This window comes from Seriola lalandi, unplaced genomic scaffold (genome assembly GCF_002814215.2).
Source record: "Seriola lalandi dorsalis isolate HSWRI2012SDOR001 ecotype SW California unplaced genomic scaffold, Sedor1 jcf7180002054470, whole genome shotgun sequence".
NCBI classification, from domain to species: domain Eukaryota; kingdom Metazoa; phylum Chordata; class Actinopteri; order Carangiformes; family Carangidae; genus Seriola; species Seriola lalandi.
The window spans coordinates 95,452-114,036 of NW_019525023.1; the positions used below are offsets into that span (position 1 = coordinate 95,452).

The window sequence follows — 18,585 nt, forward strand, 5'->3', positions numbered from 1 at the left end:
AAAGCTGGTCCGTTACAGAAAGTACAGACAAATGATGAATACGGCGGACATAATAAACACAGTTACTAATGGGAAATGTTTATATATGCTATAATGTACCTTGATGCATTCAGTCCACTGAGAAACACTGCAAGAACAAGAACTCCACAAAACCTGTACATCACACATTCAACACATTAGACTGAGAAAAAAAAGTAGCATGGTTATTCTGACTTTTAGTCTGTGGTAACTGACTAATGTTAACAAAAAGAAAAAACATTATTACAGACAGTGTTATAAACTGCAACAAAGTAGCTAAATTGAACTTGTCTACATGGAGTAAATTAATTTTCAGGCTTATAAGGATCAAGAGTAAAAATACGTACCTTTTGGCCATTATACTTCTTGCAGCTTCCAGCTTGGAGTACAGCAGAGTAGTCACTTAGCTGTTTCTCTATGGGCCTAGTCTAAGCCTACATATTGGTCTACACATACCTTTTACAGACTGGACATCATTTAACAATATGTCATTTTAAACTTCCCTGGGTGAGTGGGCTCTTGTGGCATCAGAACATCCTACAAAGAACATCCTGAGTTACCCAGTTAGCCTCTGGGAGCTTGACCCCCCCTGAAACTCCTAAATCACCCATGGAGCCTGGATTGTTTGGGTGTAGCCCTGAGCTGGAGTGGGTGAATAACGTGAGGCTATATCATCCGCATATCTGAACCAGTGGCTCTGTGCTGTGCCTCTGAGAGTGTTCACAGCATTTTTGGTTGTGTTCAACTTTTAAATCCCATTCATAGTTTTTACACAATGACAGTTCCAGTTTTACGAATATTTTTGGACCTTTTCATATTTTAACACTGGTGTGTATGTGGCGGAATGTTCACAGCTAGAGTGAGTGACATCACAGTTAGAGTGGGGAGAAACTTTTTAAGTAGTGTAAAAATTTTCTCTTTAACTCGCCCTCATTTCCACAAATTTCACTCTTCACACATAATGTTTTACCAGAATGTAGGTAGATTTCTCTTCTTTCACAAAATGTGATAATCAAAACAGCTATTTACAGAATTTGAACTATGACTTTCAAAGCAGCAAGAGTACTATCCAACTGCCTCAATCACTTTAATATAAACTGAGAACAGAAAATCAGGAGGAAAACAGGAAGCAGGGCATTTTTAAATCACTGCACATGTTACATTTTTCACACCACAGACAAATATTTTATATCACTGCGTTCAGCAGAGTCTATTGTCTCAGAAAATATAAAGTTTTAGGGGAAAGTAATTATGATCTTTTACTGGTAAGCCTGAGTTCTTTCAACTGAATCAATGTCTCACTCAATAGAAACTAAGCAATTAAAATCACCATGGCAACCTGAGTGTAGTGGGGCACAAAGCTGATTCATATCAGCTGATTAGAAGACTTCTCTGATTTCTGTGGTTATTATACACTTGACTGACATTTCTGTTAAAGTCCTGCTACAGACTGTTGCAACGTTACATACAAAACACATGGATTTACACACATTTCCAGAGTTTTCACTAGAAATATGTTTTAGTATAATTTTAGACAGATGACATTTGGCAGTTAATTTCATACACACAACCAAAAACATACACACAACCACAAACATACACACACACACACACAAATCTATTTATCTCTAATGTAGTCTCTATTTCAATTGATTTTCCCAAAGTTAACCAAATTAAATGATAGTCATGGTGAGGATATTATAAATACACACAATGTCGATTAAAAAATCTCTTTTTTTAGTAGCCAGTCTCAGCTTTTCCAGAGGCCAGATATCCCATCGTAATTCTTCAGAAATTCCATAGTCTAGATCATATTATTATCAGATTTCATGGAGTTAATTGTACCTGTTTACCTGTGTGTGATTTCTAAAGTTTTAACTACAACCTGCTTTTCTTCTATTTTTCTTTCAGATGGATGATGGGAGGAGAAGAGGAAAGGAGTGGAGTGGAGTGGAGAGGAGGAGAGGGGGAGGAGAGGGGGAGGAGAGGAAGCTGTGAATCCGAAGCAAGCGTCAGACAACATAGTTTGCTGTTGAAGAAAGTTAACCGGTCTTAAATCTTGTTTACAAAGCATAAAGACTGACAAGCTAACTGCTGTACAGTGTTGTGTCTGTGCTATCAGCTGCCATGCTACCTGTAAACACAAGCCACGTGACAAGCGGCGCTGCCTGTCAGGGGCTTTGCAGCACCAGGGGCGAATGACGGCTGAGTTAGAGGAAGTTACTGGGACCAGCTGTGCTAGTATGTAACCTTACGCGAATTGGATACGGCATTGCAGCAAGAAAGGGGTAAGAGTTTTATATATGTGGACCCAGATATTTCTAAATATCCCAGCTGCAAGCGTAGTAACAGCTGCATGTGGGCGTGCTCGCCTAGCAGCTCTCAGGCTACAAACAAACTTGGTATCCAGGGCCTATGCTAACGCGACTTAGCAAGCCTGAATGACAGATTTAGCATCGAGCTGTACGACTAAATATTTACATTTCTTGTGCAACATATGTTCGCTTTCCCGGTACACACGTTTATTGACGCAAATGCCTTTTACAGTGATACTGCTGGAGTTTAATACAGTGAGTTATCTTGGGTGGTAACTTCCACCATAAGTTACCGTTAGCTTGCTAGCTGTACCTTATCAACGCGTTCTGCAGCGGGTTGTTGTCACGTTAGCATGCTAACTAGCAAACATCTCACTGGCAGAACCTGGCAATACATACTCGGTGTTTCACATGGACATTATGATTTATTAGGTGATATTAAACCAATACGCGTAAATATCCACACCAGTCTGTTTGAGATTTAAGTAGGTAATGTTTTTGTTTATGCACTGCTCAGTTCTGGCCTGCTCCAGTTGTGCAGTTGTACTTGATTTAAAAACGGTAACTAGCAGTTCATTTTACGTTAGTCTCACTCTTTGAAGATCCTCTAAGTTGGTTATAGGAATAGTTTCCTTTCACTTATTTAAAGATACGTCAGCTTATCGACAGTGCACAATTTTGGGCAATGTAAATATTGACGACCCACGGAAATGGCAAAAAAAAAAAAAAAAAAAGAAGCTAGCGACGTTGGCTCAACGTAGCAGGATAGCAAACAGTGTAGCATAAACTATTGATGGAGGCAACCCAGAGGCGAAGTTTTAAGCTGACTGTCACTGTATATGCAACAACTTTAAAATGTATCTAACGTATTGTAATGTCTCTGATGTAACACTGATCCATTACGGACAGTACACAAGTACTTACAACTTTGTTATACTGTTTGATTGCCAGTAGTTATATGGAGAAGTTGTCTCAAACTAGTTTGGCCTTTGAAAACGGTTAATATTTGATTAGATCCTCACTGGCCTGCTTATATTAGACCATGATGTCCAACTGAGCCTATTCAGATATATTCTCTGGTGCTGGGATAGGTGTCTGGAAGAATTATTAACATCATTTTATTTAAACAAAATGAGTCACCTGACACCTGCTTTCCCTGCACTCTGTCTGTGTTGTTCTGATGCAGGAAGGCAGCAGCATTCATGGATATTGTGGACACCTTTAACCATTTAATACCCAGTGACCAGTTGGATGACTCCCTGATAATAGGACAGAATTTGGAATGTGAAGCCAGTAATGAGTTTGGTACAGGACTCCGACTGGAAGATTCACTGAAGAACATGCTCAGTGACAAAGATCCCATGTTTGGATGTGCAAGCTCTCAGTTCAATCTGTTGGACAATGAGGACTCCACTTTTCAGGTTACTGGCTCCACAGGTATGTCAACAGACAAAATAGATGGTAAAAATGGCTAAATGTAGATTGGTACTGACATTACCAATGATTAAAAGCTGACTAACATAAGCTACTACCAAGAGTTCACATGGCTGCTTCATAATAAAAGCCTTTCAGAATTAACCTGAAAACTTTGTAGAGGAAGTTTTAAGTCTACACTAATAACTTGCTAACATAATTTATTAATCATCAGCACCTTTTACCTTGCTCTGGTTTTGCTCAGTTGTGATTTTTAGGCAGTTGATGAAACAAAACACTTAGGCAGGTTTCCTTATATGGTGACATGTAGGGAAAATCCTCTGTGTCAACATCTGTTTGTACTGTCAGATATCACATTCCAGCAGTGTTTTATTTGAGTGCATGAGATCAAAAGTCATGAAACTAAATGGTTCTTACTGAAAATGTTTTGGAAAGCTGTATGGATACAGAAACTGAGGAAAATTGAATTGTGGTTTAATTGTGTTTTCTTTGTTTTAATTTCTTTTCATTTTATTATATTTTAAGAGACAATATACAGTGATACAATGTTATTGCAAATGTACCACACATTTGTTAGTAGATTATTTGCACCTCATATTGATTCACACGGAGATAAACTACATTTATTTATTTTGCTGTCATTGGCAGGTCTTGATGATAGTTCAGCACCCGCAGGTCTCAGCAGTGAACTGACAGCTGCAGAGTCCACACAAGTTAAGCGACCCGTTGGCAGGCAGAAGAAACGTCCACGTAATTTAGTACACGGTAAGTTGGTCCTTGTTTACATTTCTGTTTCCAATATGAAATCTTTAAATTACAGATGGTGTAACACATTTTCTATCTTTCCCTTCTTCTTGTTGAAACAGAATATAGTGGTGGTCCACAACCTGCTAACACATCCACAAACACCATGCCCCGAGGACGACCAGGAAGGAAACCAGCCAACAGGCTGCAGAAGTCATTTCTCATTGAGAAAGGAGTTAAAGGCGCCCAACTAAAGAAAGAATTAACTCTGGGAGGGCGTATCAATGTCAAAGATCTTGATGGTGGATTATGGTTGAATCCTACAGTTGTATTGAAACGATTGACAGTCACAATCGGGGGATTCAGGATTGAGTTGCTTCCAGGACCCTCTTATACACAAAGCATTGATACAAGCCAGGCTGCATGCTTTGAAGATGGTATTTCATATGGTGGGGACATAGGGTTTGCCATGTTGCCGGGTGATGCTGTCAATGTACAGAATCCCATACCTGAGAATGTGGCGGAAATGGATGTTGTTGAGAAGAGCTCTGCTGATGATGCAGCCCTTGGGCTGGGCCCATATGTGAATCCTAATGATGTGCAGACCTCTAATGGGACATTAGTAGGGAGCCCCTGCACACAAGAGACAAAGCTTGACAATCAGAGCGATTCTGGGATACAAAAGCCAGTCAGTAAAGGAAAAGATGACATCAAACAGCCACAAAGCAATGAGAACAACAGAACTACTGTTAGTGAGACTGACGTTAAAGAAAAGCAACAGATTGTGGCCAAAAATATACTTAAGTCTAAGCAAGGACTGACCTCTGTCAAGAATAAGGACTTGGTTTCATGTAAACCAAGCAATGTGATCAAGGAACATAAAGTATCCCAAACCACGCCATCGAAAACCATCCAAAGAGGTGACCAGCACAAAATGAAATCTCTAAAGGAAAAGAAAGACATTGCACCAATGAAAAGGCCTGCAGAAAACACCCAAAGTGAGCATGCTACTAAAGTGCAAAAGATACAGGGCACAGGAGATAGTAAAGTAAAGCCAAAATTACCAAGTTCACCTAGCTCAGTAATGAAGAAGAGCCCAACATCCTTCAACCGTGTTAGTGAACAGCAGTCTCCAATCAAACATACTCCTCCTCAGAATAGCTCCAAACTTCAGACTGCCCAACCAGCCCACAGTCGTCCAAGCCATACGTTAAAGATGCCTGAAGAAGGCGGGCAGGAAAAGGCCAAGCTGAAAAAGCCAGAAAAGATCCTTCAAAGACAGAAAAGTAAAAATGCGAGAAGCATTTCTGTGGATGAGCCGCAGCTGTTTATTCCAGATAACGCTCCTGTTGTGAAGAAGGAAACAGCTGAGGAGCAACCTGCTAACAGTGACATTGCATGGGATGGAAACAACTGTTGTGGCTTGTGCAAGAAACACCACAATAACACGTAAGTATTGCTCTTCACCTAAATAAAGATGAGTATTGTTCAATATAAAAGGCATATTGTTATTTTGTTACTCAGACAGTGTATGTTGTAGATTTAACTTTAGGTGACAAGGTGATAGTAACTAAACAACATTGAATTGTTGATAGTTCTACATTTACCAGCATAGCATGCAATATTTGAGTGGTGAGAGCTCATGAACCACAATATTTGCATGATTATATAACAACCTGACTGCCTCATGCTCTGTTGTGTGGTTAAAATGAGCAGATGTTTGGTTAAACAAAAAGGAATTTAAGATTTTTTTTTTTCGATGTCAGGTTGTACTCTAGTGCTCAGAATGCTCATTTACAAACACACTTTTAACAATAGTGCTACTATGTCTAGGTTCATGGTAGGCTGCGGTCGCTGTGACGACTGGTTCCATGGCGACTGCGTTGGTCTCGACCTAACGAAAGTACGTGAAATGGAGGAGGAGGACCAGATGTACGTGTGCTTGAAGTGCTGTGAGGAGGAAAGCAAAAAGGTGGAGCCTGAGCTCCCGAGTGCAGCCAAACCCGAAGTACCAGCAAAGACTGAGGTACAGGATCATAAGATGCCTCCCAAGCCCAGACCAGGACCTTCCCAGACACTCACATCAGGGGGGGTCAGACCAGTAAGAAAGGTAAGCAGTGGCACCGTGAGTTCTTGAAATAGAAATGTTTGGTCATGCATTGAAAAGTTAATCTTTCACATAGAACAGAAATTGTATTTTTCCCCCAGCTAATTCATCCTTTGATATTAATCATAGCCAGTGTTACCACTACACAAAGGTTTGTTTTCTTTTTGCTTTTACTTTGCAGGAGGTTTGCACATGGGTGTGAGGTTAACATGGTGTATTCACCAAAGTTTAGTACATTTTCCCGCATATAAAACTCACCCTGATTTAATTATCTTTTAACATTTGGTTGGGAGGTTATAATATTTGATGTTACCTTTTTCACATTTTGCTGATATATTCTTTGACTTTAAATATGAATCATATGACTAATGTTCTTTTTACACTTCTCTCTTAAAATAGGATCCTGACAGAAGGCAGTCCACAGATGTCAGAGATGCAGCTCATAAAACAGGTATGTTATTACAGTCTTGTAAACAAGATGAAATGAAGACAGTAACTACAACACAGGGTGTTTTTTTTTTGTTTTTTTTAATGAAAACTTTATTAAGTTTCAGCACCAAATATGATCAAGACTTTAAATAATGGTCGTTACTTAGATACACGAGAAAATACTGGAAAATAAGTATGTGAACTTCACCTTTGAAGTGTTCTGAAACCAAATATAATGCTGGAATGTTACAACTACCCATATACTAGTGACAGGTGAATTTTCATTGCAATGTGGTGGTACATGTGGTGTTAGCATGTTGCGAGTGTAGAAATACAGATGAAAGGTTGTGTATATTTATAATGATACAGGCAGATTTTTTTCATAATCTCCCCAGAAATTCAGTCTCCCAACTCAATGTTTATGTTTCAAAAACTCATCAAAGCTCACAGTTGAGTTCGAAGTGAGTGGGGACATGTCTGGAGTCACAAATACTGTGTTATAAAAAAAACAAAAAAAACAAAAAGGGGAATGTGTCTGTAGGGTAAGTGACTCTTAAAATAGCTGCACACAGTTTTGTTGTGTTGCTTCTGTTATTCTTTGTTTCCATATTGGGAAGCCAATGTCAGTGTCATCTTGCTGCCTAATACAGTTTGTCTACATACCGTTGTGGTCAGATTTGCTAACTGAAGGTAATCTACAACTACATCTACAACTTTACTGCTTTGTTCAATGCAGAACGAAAGGGTAAAAATCTCATTATCCTTTCTTTGATATTGGGTAACAGCTTAAGTTGCAACCATTTTTCATATCAGCTGTCAGTGTGTCACAGTTTTGCAACATATAATTTTGTAATCCTTGTTGCCACAGATTTTTCTCATCTGCTCACTAGATATTATCACTCTGTCCTCACAGGCTTTCAAAGAAGTAAGACCTTATCTTCAGCTTCAAAGAAACCTGTGTCTGTGGAGGCAATCAGGCGAAGTGTGCGTGATTCTCTGAAAGAAATCCTTATACAGAGGTAAGTATTTCATGAGTTAAAAGTAATAAAAAATGATGAGTATATGCTGAAATTGACATTGCATTTAAAAGTGTTTTAGTCAAAGAACTTGACAAACAATTACTTAAGTGCAACAAATGTGATACTGCATTTTAGGTTGAAGGAGTCCGATTTGAACATCTCAGTGGAGAGAGCCTCTGAAGTTGCCAAGAAGACGGAGAGAGAGCTTTTTCACTTGTATAAAGATACTGACAACAAGTACAAGAACAAGTATAGAAGCTTAATGTTTAACCTCAAAGATACTAAAAATAATGTAAGTACCATTTTAAATCAGACATGATCCAAGTGTCTTGGCATTGTATTTCAGTTTGAATAAAAATGTGGTTCCATTTGCTAATCTTTATTTTAATTGTATTTTTTTAGGTCCTCTGTAAGAGGGTTCTCAAAGGGGAAATTTCTCCTGGTAACCTAATTCGAATGAGTCCTGAGGAACTGGCCTCGAAAGAATTGGCTGCTTGGCGGCAGAGGGAGAACCGACATGTAAGTAATACTTACAAGTGTTTGCTGTAATTTCTTACTGAAGTTATTGCATAAACTCACCCTGATGATGCACAGTAATTCATGTAATAGTTCACAATAAGTGTGATATAAAAGTCAGCAGGTAGTATTAACATAATATTTTGAAATTCTGTCCTTTATTTATTTGTTTTTACAGATGGTTGTATTTTGGAAAGCAAAACTTTGAGTAGCTCTCTAAAAAGCAATAAATTCTTCCTTTTACAGACAATTGAGATGATTGAGAAAGAACAAAGAGAAGCAGAAAGACGACCCATCACTAAGATCACACACAAGGGTGAAATTGAAATTGAAAGCCAAGAGCCAGTGAAAGCACCAGAGCCTGTAGAGGTAAGGGACAGGTCAAATATTACTCAATACTGTATTATTTATATACAAGTAAAAGAGGGTGACGTGTCTACTTGTGTTTCTTTTTTTTACCCCTGTCCTCAGCTGGAGCCTCCTCCAACAGTGGCAGAAGTCTCAGCAGAACCTCCAAAAACCCCAGAGAAGAAAGCAGAGAGTACCAAGACGGAGAAAGACACTACCAAGCAGCACAAGTCTCACTTATTTGACCTAAACTGTAAAATTTGCACAGGTAAACCCTGACATAAGCAACAATCCTCATCTTAGCTAAGAAACTCTGTCTTAAGCAAAACATTTTTCTCAATATATCACTATCTTTAGTTACAGACTAGTTACCTTTTTGCTTCTGTAAGGTCGTATGGCGCCCCCGGTGGAGGAGGCACCCACCAAAGTGGTCAAAGTAGCTACTACAGTTGTTAGGAGGCAGTCCACCAAAACAGAAGAAACAAAGAGCACAACCCCGCCTGCAATTGACGATGACCTGCACCTCACTGTTTTAGAGGAGAGCTTTAGAAACGCTCAGTCCGGTTATGAAGGAAGGTGAGCAATAATTTGTGACACTCTGTGTGGTTCTTGTGTCTAAGTTGTTTTTGCAAGTGGCTACATTGCTAATATACTTTTCACAGGTCAGATCATGTAGCAGGAAGAGATGATGAAGCCGCTTTCCTTTCCAACCTGAAATCCCTGTGGCGAGGATTCATTCACATGCACTCTGTGGCAAAGCTTGTGACAAACGCTTTCCCAGTATCAGGCGTTTTGGATAACTTAACTGAGGTAAAGTGGACACAACTGAGCATATTTTAAGTTTTAATAGCTGTTGAAAGGTACTGTCATTAAGGTTGTTTTTGTTTTTGTTGTTTTTGTTTTTTTTAATAGGACCTTCCAGACAGCATTCAAGTTGGCGGGAGGATCAGTCCACAGACGGTGTGGGACTACTTGGAGAAGATTCGGGCAAGTGGAACAAAAGTGAGTTTTTTTGGCAGCTTTCCTTCTTAAAATGATCATGTAGCCTATAGCACAGTTCAGTCATAAAAAACAATCATGCACAATTACATACAGTTCATTGCGATCAAGAGCAGCTCACACTTTGCTCAGGCATTGTTCTTCTTTACTTGTACATGGGTGGAAGATTTTACTGACACATGCTTTTTCTGTTATTAAAGGAGGTGTGCCTGATTCGCTTCTCCCCTGAGACAGATGAAGATGAGATCTCCTATACTCTTCTGTATGCCTACTTCAGCAGTCGTAGGCGTTTTGGAGTGGTGTCCAATAACCTGAAACAAGTGAAGGACATGTATCTCATTCCTTTGGGTGCCACTGAAAAAGTTCCACATCAGCTTGTTCCCTTTGATGGGCCAGGTAACCTGAACGCTGCATGTGTTTTCACATTAGTAAATTACACAAACATTTCTGATCTTTCAAAGTTAATTAATCTTGTAATTTGACAGGCTTAGAAAACAACCGTGCCAACCTTCTCCTCGGACTCATAATTCGCCAGAGATCGAAAAAGGATTTCCTTCCTGTGGACATGAATGAAACTGCGAGGATTATCCCTGAGATCAAGCCCATCACTGTTTCCACTAAAGAAACCAGAGCAACAGAGGAGGATGAGAAATTTTTCCTCTCTTCCTTGACTACTACGCACAAAAAGGAGAAGGACAAACCACTTAACACTACTGAAGATGTTGATGAGCCAGTTACAGAGGCTTTTGAAGAACCATCTGCATCAGAGGAGACCAACAATCAGGAACTGCAAAAACCACTGCGCTTTCTTCCAGGTGTGTTAGTAGGCTGGGGTGGGGAGTTGCCACCTCTGCCAGATGTTGGAGGAAAACCTGCAACAACAGCAGACGACACGCTGAAGACCCAACCACCTCTGAAAACAGAGGCATCAACTGGAAACTCAAAAAGTCCAACAGCTGCTGCGCCACGAGAGCGTTTTGTCATCAAGAAGAAAGAGGTTAAACCTGCCAAAACTGAACCGGAGCTCTCCAGCCTGACTGATACATCTACTGCTAACAACTCATCAGGAAAAGATGCTGCAGTGGTGACCCATGGTGCGCACATCTCTCTGAAAGATAAGCCTCCAGATGTATCGACTGAAGTGTTCCTGGCAAGCTTGTCAACAGCTCCAAGTGGGACCGAAACTAGCAGTGCTGCCACTGCAAACAAAGGCGATGCTGGCCTTTTGTCTGAAACTGAAAAAGGAACGTCTGAAGGGAATTCTTTGTCACAATCAAAATCCCAGGCTGCTTCAGATCACACAAACAGCTCAAAACCTCCTTTAAGTGGAATATTGAAAAAATCCTCAGCATATTCTAGTGTGACTGACGATAAAACAACGGTGCTACAAAAGGATAAAGCCAGCCACCCAGCTGCTTCAAGTCCTAAACCTGTTCCTGTGCTGAGCAGCAGTAGAAATGATCCAGTTACACCATTTCACCAAGGATATTTACAGCTTTCTCAGGCTAAGAACAAGCCTGAGGGACAAAACCAAAGTGCTGTTCAGTCGTTTCCTAGTGAAAAGGAAGATCCTGGCATGTCCCAGACTGGTGCTGCATTAACTCCAACTTTATATCCTGCAGTGCAGGGACCACAAGCAGCACCAGCTTTCCCAGCATACAACAGTGCAGCACCGTTCCCTCTGCAACAGCAACAGCCTCAGGTACTTGGCAGCTATGACTACCCAAGTGGCCCTCCTCCTAACACTTTCCCCACCCCAAACACCCAGGATCAGAATCATAGTACGCCATGGCCTCAGGATAGCACTTCACATGCTCTTCCTGGGCTTCAGAATTACTCTCAGTCATCTGAGCAACTTCCAACCCTGGCCAAAGACTACAAGCGTCTGGAGGAGCGATACAGCGACCCATGGGAGAGGCCACGTAACACAGAGGACAGAGATCACCACGGGAGGCAAGGCCACCACAGGGACTCCCACCATGGGAAAAAGAGCCGACATCACGACCGGGAGCGGGAGAAAAAGCATGATCGCAGCCATGACGACAAGCACAGAGAGAGGAGCAGGCACCACGGACACTCAGACGACCGTTACGGTGAGAAGAGGAAAGAGAGGCACCACAGCGATGACCACAGCAGCCGTCACAGGGACAGACACAGACACAGACGGGACTCTGATTATGAGAATGGACGGAGAAGTTCAAAAGACAGTTACTCATAATTACGTTGCTTTTATTTTGCTTTTTAAGCCCTGCTAGCGAGCATTCAGGGCTCTGAGAGGGACTGTTAGCTTGCTGGTCACTAAGCTGGTTCGAACCACTTCAGCTATGTTGGCTGCTAGTGTGTGTTTGTTGTTTTATACACCGGTCTGCAGCTTATATGCCATTTCCTTTATTGAAGTTCCATTTTATGTTATTGACAGTACAGTCAAAATGAGATATCATTTCAGTTGGGACTGTGACGATTATCATGGATTCTTTTCAGACCAAGAAGAACTCGGTATTGGAACATTTTCAAATTTTTAACCTTTTATTGTCCTGTTCATATTGAGCTGCTGTACTGACTACAAATGATCAGTGAGCGTTTTCACAGTCTCATAACTTACAACACATGTGTGGACCATTTGGTGAGAAGTTTAAGTTCAAACATTTGGAATGAATGTAACAGAAAACATTTAACTGAGGATGGATCTAAACAGCAGCTTTGCTTTCATCTGAACTGAATTTCTTTTAAATTGCTTAAATATTTTATAAACTTACTTCCTTTTGAAAAAGTATGTACATTTTGGCTTGTAATATACATTAGAGATGAAGTGTGCCTTTGCACTGTGTGTTTATGTACAGTTCGTAATAAAGCTAATCCTTTTTTATTGTTGATTATAAAAACTTCTCACGTCTTTGTATTAAAGGTAAAAACCACTTGGATACTGGATTCAAATTGTACTATTACAATGATTTTAGACAGTAAAGTTGTTATCTAAAAAAACACTAGTGTTTGCCAAGGAATCAGACATAAAGGACTTGAATTCATGTTATTTGATTGTTGAAATTTGTCCTTTTACAGAGTTCTGATTCAGACAATGTACCCATATGAGTAAAATCTCCACAACCCATAAAAAAGTAAAATGAAACCTGAGCTATGAAGTGTTGAGGAAGCATGTTGTAAAATATAGTTTAGTGTGAACTTTCTCTTAAAAAACTGGAACCTAATTTTTGCCAAGTGGTACACAAGTCTCCTTACAGACAAGTGTGTAGCACTACCAGGGCATTATAAAACACCATAGAAGCTTTTTTTCCAGGTATTGTAAATGCAGGGAGTTACATCTTCACCACTATTCATTTCCCTCATGAACATTAAAACCTTCACTATTTTTGAGAAACAGCACTGGTTTGGTATCTTCAAACAAATGAACATTTTTAAGATTTCCTTCAAAGCCCTTTGAAAACAACCCAGAAGTGACAACCGATATGTTTCTGTGTAATTCGAACCCTCCAAAATAAAGTTGACCCCCATAGTTTAAGGCCACATAGCGCTCAAATGGGTCCACATCTTCAAAAAGGATTCTGGTACTATTCAGGAACACCTGAATGACAGTGCTTTTTAGTGATAGGGAGACATTATGCCATTTGTTGCAGCACAGTGTAAGATTTCTGAAAGTTAATGGGAGGGAAAGTCTCTCTCCGAGATTGACTGCAATTTTCAGGTGGCCACTCTCGAGTCCAATTGCGAGGTAGTCGTCATCTTCGTGCTCTGCCTTTCCCATCCACATGATCAGACTCGCATTTGAGCTTGTGCGGAAGCTGAAAGAAACCTGTGTGTATTTTAAATTTCTCACGTTGTATCTCGGGTCCCAGTATCTAACAAACGAGTTTCCCACAAACTTTAGTGTGTCTATGGATATTTCTGTGTCACAGTACCTCCCTCCCAGTCCTAAGGGGCACATGCAGCGGTATGAGGTCATATTGAATGGAGCGCACAAGGAGCCGTGTATGCACATGTTGTTTGCACAGCTGACAGACTGGTTGCACACAGAGCCAGTCCATGGTGGTGGGCATATACATGTGAATGAGTGACTCGCTGCCCTGCAGTGACCTCCATTTTGGCACACCTTGTACCCACAGGCCGTCCCATCCCAGTCCCCTACGTTTGCTCCACCTACTGCCCCCACCTCTGTTAACCCAAGCTCTTGACCGTTGACTATAAGTTCTCTTAGCCCGCCAGTGAAGCCCATTGGCTCCCCTTCGGTTGCATCCGTGGAGACGAAACTCAGAGTGGACACACCTCCGACGAAGATGTCTGTAGCGACATCGAGGGTGGTCATCCCTTCAGTCACATTCTCTATAACCTCTTCATTATCCAGACTGAGGAAGCCTTGCTGTCCAATTCGGCCAGCCTTCACCGTGTGCCAGGTCCTGCCGCGCGAGTCCACTCGCCCAACGGACTGCAGCATGTGGGTGCCATCTCCCAGATTGAACCGCAGCTGGACAAACCCAGATTTCAAGGAGAGGCAGAAAAAGTCTCCTGCAGGAAGAAATAAAACAGCAGTCTAGTAATACAGACTCAGTGCACTTATTTGTACAGTAGAAACTAGTTTCAATGTAACCTGTTCACAGCAATAACAGTTACAAGGACATTGTTTTGGAGAGACACATTACTGTTTAATTTTTTTAATGTAATATTTAAACATTGTGAGCAACATGCAAAATTCTGCTCATCTCTATCTTGAAGGCTTTAAAAAATAAAAGCTAATCTACAAGCTGAATATGAAAGACTCTTTCTTCTATAAGCCTCTCAGAGCAGCATGGATTTTCATTTAATGACCCTAAAATCCAGCACAAATTAACTAGTATTTCTTAGATTTAATTATTTTATTTTTTGTTACATGCTTTTCATAGTTTGTTTGATTTTATTTCATTTCACATTTTTTGTCTCTGCATGTTCCAGGTCTCTAATGTTGAAGTAAAGCTGGGGTTTTTGGTTCAGAGTGCAGTGTGTTGTGACCAAATCAATTTTAATAAAAAATTCTATCATTTGAGTAACTGTTAAAGGCGCAACGAGGTAAAACCTTCCAGGATTTCACAAGAAACAAGTTCAAAGAGAAGTCAGATAAAAGAATCCTAATTTGAGTAGCAGAACAAAATTTTTTCTTTTCAGCCTGTCCTGTGAATCATCTTGAGGACCTCCAGATTCATCTTGTGACGTCCAGGTTTGCAACAACTAAACTAGAGGTTTTTTTTGTTGTTGTTTTTTGAGCTGAGGCTTTAATTTTGAGACTTTATTAGGTCTAAAATTCGTACATGTGGTATTTAAATGCTTGCGAGCTGCTTGGACCCCGATAATTGCCGCTAGCAGATATATATATTTTATTTTGGTTTAGTTTCAGGGTTTTTGATTTATTACTTTTATTCCTTGTATTTAATGTAAAGCAATTTAAGTAGTTAAGTAGTACATCATAGTTTTGATCTTATTCCATAAATGAGTTTTCAAGCATTTTTCGTATCCAAAAATTCTCAAGAAAATGTATAAAATAAAAGCAAATAAATGAAAATAATACATCACACATTCATTTGTTTTTTATTATTGTTTTATTATTGATTATTGAGCACAGTTCACATTAAGCCCAGATCAGTGACCACCCCATCACCAAGAAAACCCAACAGTTCCCACCATGAGCGAGCACTGCGCGACAGCAGAGAGGAAAAACTCCCTTTTGATGGGAAAAGGGAACCAGACTCAAGGTGGGCAGCCATCTGCCTCGACCGGTTGGGCTGAGAGAGAGAAAGGGAGGGAGAGAGGGGGGAGTAACTCTGTATTCAGTAACTGGATATAGGCGCCCATTCAGGAGGTCTAAAAATGCCATCCCGTCTTCATACTCCAGATCATCGCGTTTTGCTCGATATCTCTTCACTGCATCCTCTAAATGCCAGGCCCAGTCACAAAAACTCTCATAAACTACTGGCCTCGACACCAGTCACTTCCTTGTACTCCTCTGGTGTCCTTAGTCTCCACTCTTCGTCCAGTTCTGAGGTGAAATGCATCCAACTGTTTTCCAGCAATCAGCTGGTGATCAACTGGTCGGCCCAGCAGCTGCAACATAGCTTTCATCCAGTGATATGGACAGTTACCAGGGAAGAGAAGAAGTACATAAATGCCATGATGCAGCCCACTACCCACGTATCAACGGATTCAGACAAAGGGAGGCCCAAGGTCACTTCTGGAGCCCTGCACTTGCCCGCATGAGCATTCCAACCTCCGCTTGGCTCACTGGAAGGGCCGGACCGAAATCGATCAGCTTGATCCTGAATGGCTGATCCTTGTGGTTAACAAGCATAATATTGCCAGGTTTCAAGTCTGTGTACATGATTCCAATATTCTTCAGGGCACAAAATCAACCAGTAACTGGTGGGTCACAGGCCGAATTTCACTGCAACTCAATGGCTCCCGCTTCCTCTCCTCCATTCGGTCCCAAAGGCTCCTGTCTAGCATTTCGAAGGCCAGACAAGAGAGGTCGTTGAACCTGAAATTCTCCATGAATCTTATAATGTTCTTTTTGTCTGGGTCACAAGCTGTGACTGCGTCTAGCATCCCCACTTCCCTTTGAATAATGTGATCTTTTGATTGCCACCAGTTCTAAATGAATGAATGAATAAATAATATTAAATCATATATTATATCAATATATATATTAATGACATTAATATGAAATGTTATATAAATATTACCTATAACAATATATATAATATTAAATTATAAAATAATAGTGATTAATTAATTGATTAATTAATTAATGAGATCATCATCATCTTATTATCATCTTTGCTGCATATCATCCCGTCTGTCTCCCCTGCTACATAAAAGTCTACACACTTTTAAGTCATACCACTGAGTTTGAGCACTTTTAATTTTCCTGTTTACTGGTCCTGTTGTTCTGTCATGTCAAAGTACACAGTAAATGAAGTGAAGAAACAACTTTAAATACTGTTACACACACTTTAACTGTGACTTATGGCTTCATATTATTATCTTTTCTTGTATATATCAAGAAATTATTCCGAATGTTTGATAAATCTGTTATTTGACCTCATGTTTACCGCATCTCAGGACCTGTTGGTGTCACTGCCTGGGGTGTTGTAGACTGTGTACGATGCATTTGGATAAGCCAGTCTACTGTGTTGTAGACTGCCATGTCTATTTTGTTTATGCTGTTCCTGTGTAAATAGGGATGGTACTGAGACAGTGCACCTCCCTGTTGCTGTCTATTAACATTCCCCAATCGATGTGCAGGGGTGCCACATGCTGTCCTCAGTGCTGAAACAGTTTAACACGACTGGCAACCTGTTTTCTTTTTAAGTTCTTCATGAGAAGCTTTACTGACAAAGTGGCCTCACTGCATGTTTTCTTAGATGTAAGACGTGTGTCCCAATCCGACCCATCCCTCGGAGGCTTCAGTCCTGCTTCAGCCAAAATTCAATAGCAATTGGTATTTGTGGTATTTAAATGCTTGCGAGCTGCTTGGACCCCGATAGTTGCCACTGGCGGCATTATTGTTGACATAGTTTTTGGAATGGTCTGTCTGTAAAATGCTGCTAATTAAACAGTTCGACATTTACTAAAATCAGTTTTACTTTGCACATCAGTAGTTATGCCAGTGATGCCAGTTTAGCTACAGTACTAATTTTAAAAACAATTATTTTAATATATTCATTTCCATCTAACATACCTGTGGTATCAATACACAATGATACCAATATGCCAAAAGAACCTCTTTTCAGGTGCATTTTAACATGAAATTGTTAGTTTCATACAATTTTTCCTTTGAATTTATAGAATTATGGAAGGTGCTCAAAAAATTGCATTACATCATCTACACAATGGAGCATATTTGCAGAGTTAAGTGCAAATTTTTTATTATGTACTATTCTTTTGTTATACTGTTGGAAGAAAGAATGATTGGTTTTATCGTATAATGTGAGTCATGGTGGCAGGACAGGGAGAGAAAAAACAGTGTTCCAGGTTCTTACACTCTTGCACAGTCAACACAGTATTTTGTCTATTAATGGCCCTAACTATGGAAGTGAATGTCCTCACCTGCTCTTGCACTGAGATGCTGTGCAGTGTAGACCAGGATGCCCTCTGGTGACAACGGCTGGAACTGCAGCTGCAAAGCAGTCCTGTGTCTAATGCTCATAGGTGGGAAAGACATCCATGAAGACAGGTTCCCGCTGAAGAATGGATCACTGATGGTCACAGCTGAACAGGCAAAACAATACAGCGGTTAAATAATTGAATAGCGGCGGTCTTGTCTCATTAAATAAATAAATAACTTATGTGACGGTGCAGTTAGGGCTCAGTGATGCAACCTTGCTCACAGTAGAGCCCTGCAGTCCCAAGGGGGCACTGGCAGGTATATCCACTTGGGAGAGGGATGCAGGTGGAGCCGTGGGCACACAGAGGAGGGGGACTGTGCTCGACATCACACACAGACACGGTCTCAGAACAGAGTGCTCCCTTCCATCCAAATGGGCACTGGCAACTGCAGACGGACACAGTCAGACGCTGTGAAGAGCTTGTAAACACTGACATTTCCTTTTGCTATACTTGCACTGTGTAACTGATTTTCTGTAGGTTATTGCAGTCTAGTCACAACAGAACACAGAGA

The 18,585-nt window shown here is 40.5% G+C and overlaps 2 protein-coding genes and 1 pseudogene across 2 annotated transcripts in view; 1 reads left to right on the top strand and 2 right to left on the bottom strand.

Moving 5' to 3' along the window:
• The first annotated feature begins 2,041 nt into the window (after positions 1 to 2,041).
• phf3 (PHD finger protein 3) lies at positions 2,042 to 12,811 on the top strand. The gene is made up of 16 exons (XM_023411673.2): positions 2,042 to 2,306; positions 3,520 to 3,770; positions 4,416 to 4,532; positions 4,634 to 5,960; positions 6,345 to 6,621; positions 7,018 to 7,069; positions 7,961 to 8,066; positions 8,202 to 8,358; positions 8,469 to 8,585; positions 8,829 to 8,951; positions 9,054 to 9,198; positions 9,320 to 9,506; positions 9,593 to 9,740; positions 9,843 to 9,932; positions 10,130 to 10,325; positions 10,415 to 12,811. The coding sequence occupies exons 2-16, from the start codon at positions 3,536 to 3,538 to the stop codon at positions 12,145 to 12,147; spliced, it is 5,010 nt and encodes a 1,669-aa protein (XP_023267441.1). The 5' UTR covers positions 2,042 to 2,306; positions 3,520 to 3,535; the 3' UTR covers positions 12,148 to 12,811.
• Positions 12,812 to 13,257: 446 nt separating this feature from the next.
• Positions 13,258 to 18,585, bottom strand: part of eys (EGF-like photoreceptor maintenance factor) — a 145,484-nt gene continuing 140,156 nt past the window's right edge. The window contains exons 48-50 of the mRNA XM_087175489.1: positions 18,287 to 18,459; positions 18,015 to 18,176; positions 13,258 to 14,447 (exon numbers count right to left, since the gene is read on the bottom strand). Coding sequence (XP_087031615.1) covers positions 13,258 to 14,447; positions 18,015 to 18,176; positions 18,287 to 18,459 — 1,525 coding nt within the window. The remainder of the gene's footprint in view (positions 14,448 to 18,014; positions 18,177 to 18,286; positions 18,460 to 18,585) is intronic.
• LOC147818807 (homeodomain-interacting protein kinase 2-like) lies at positions 15,851 to 17,112 on the bottom strand (annotated as a pseudogene).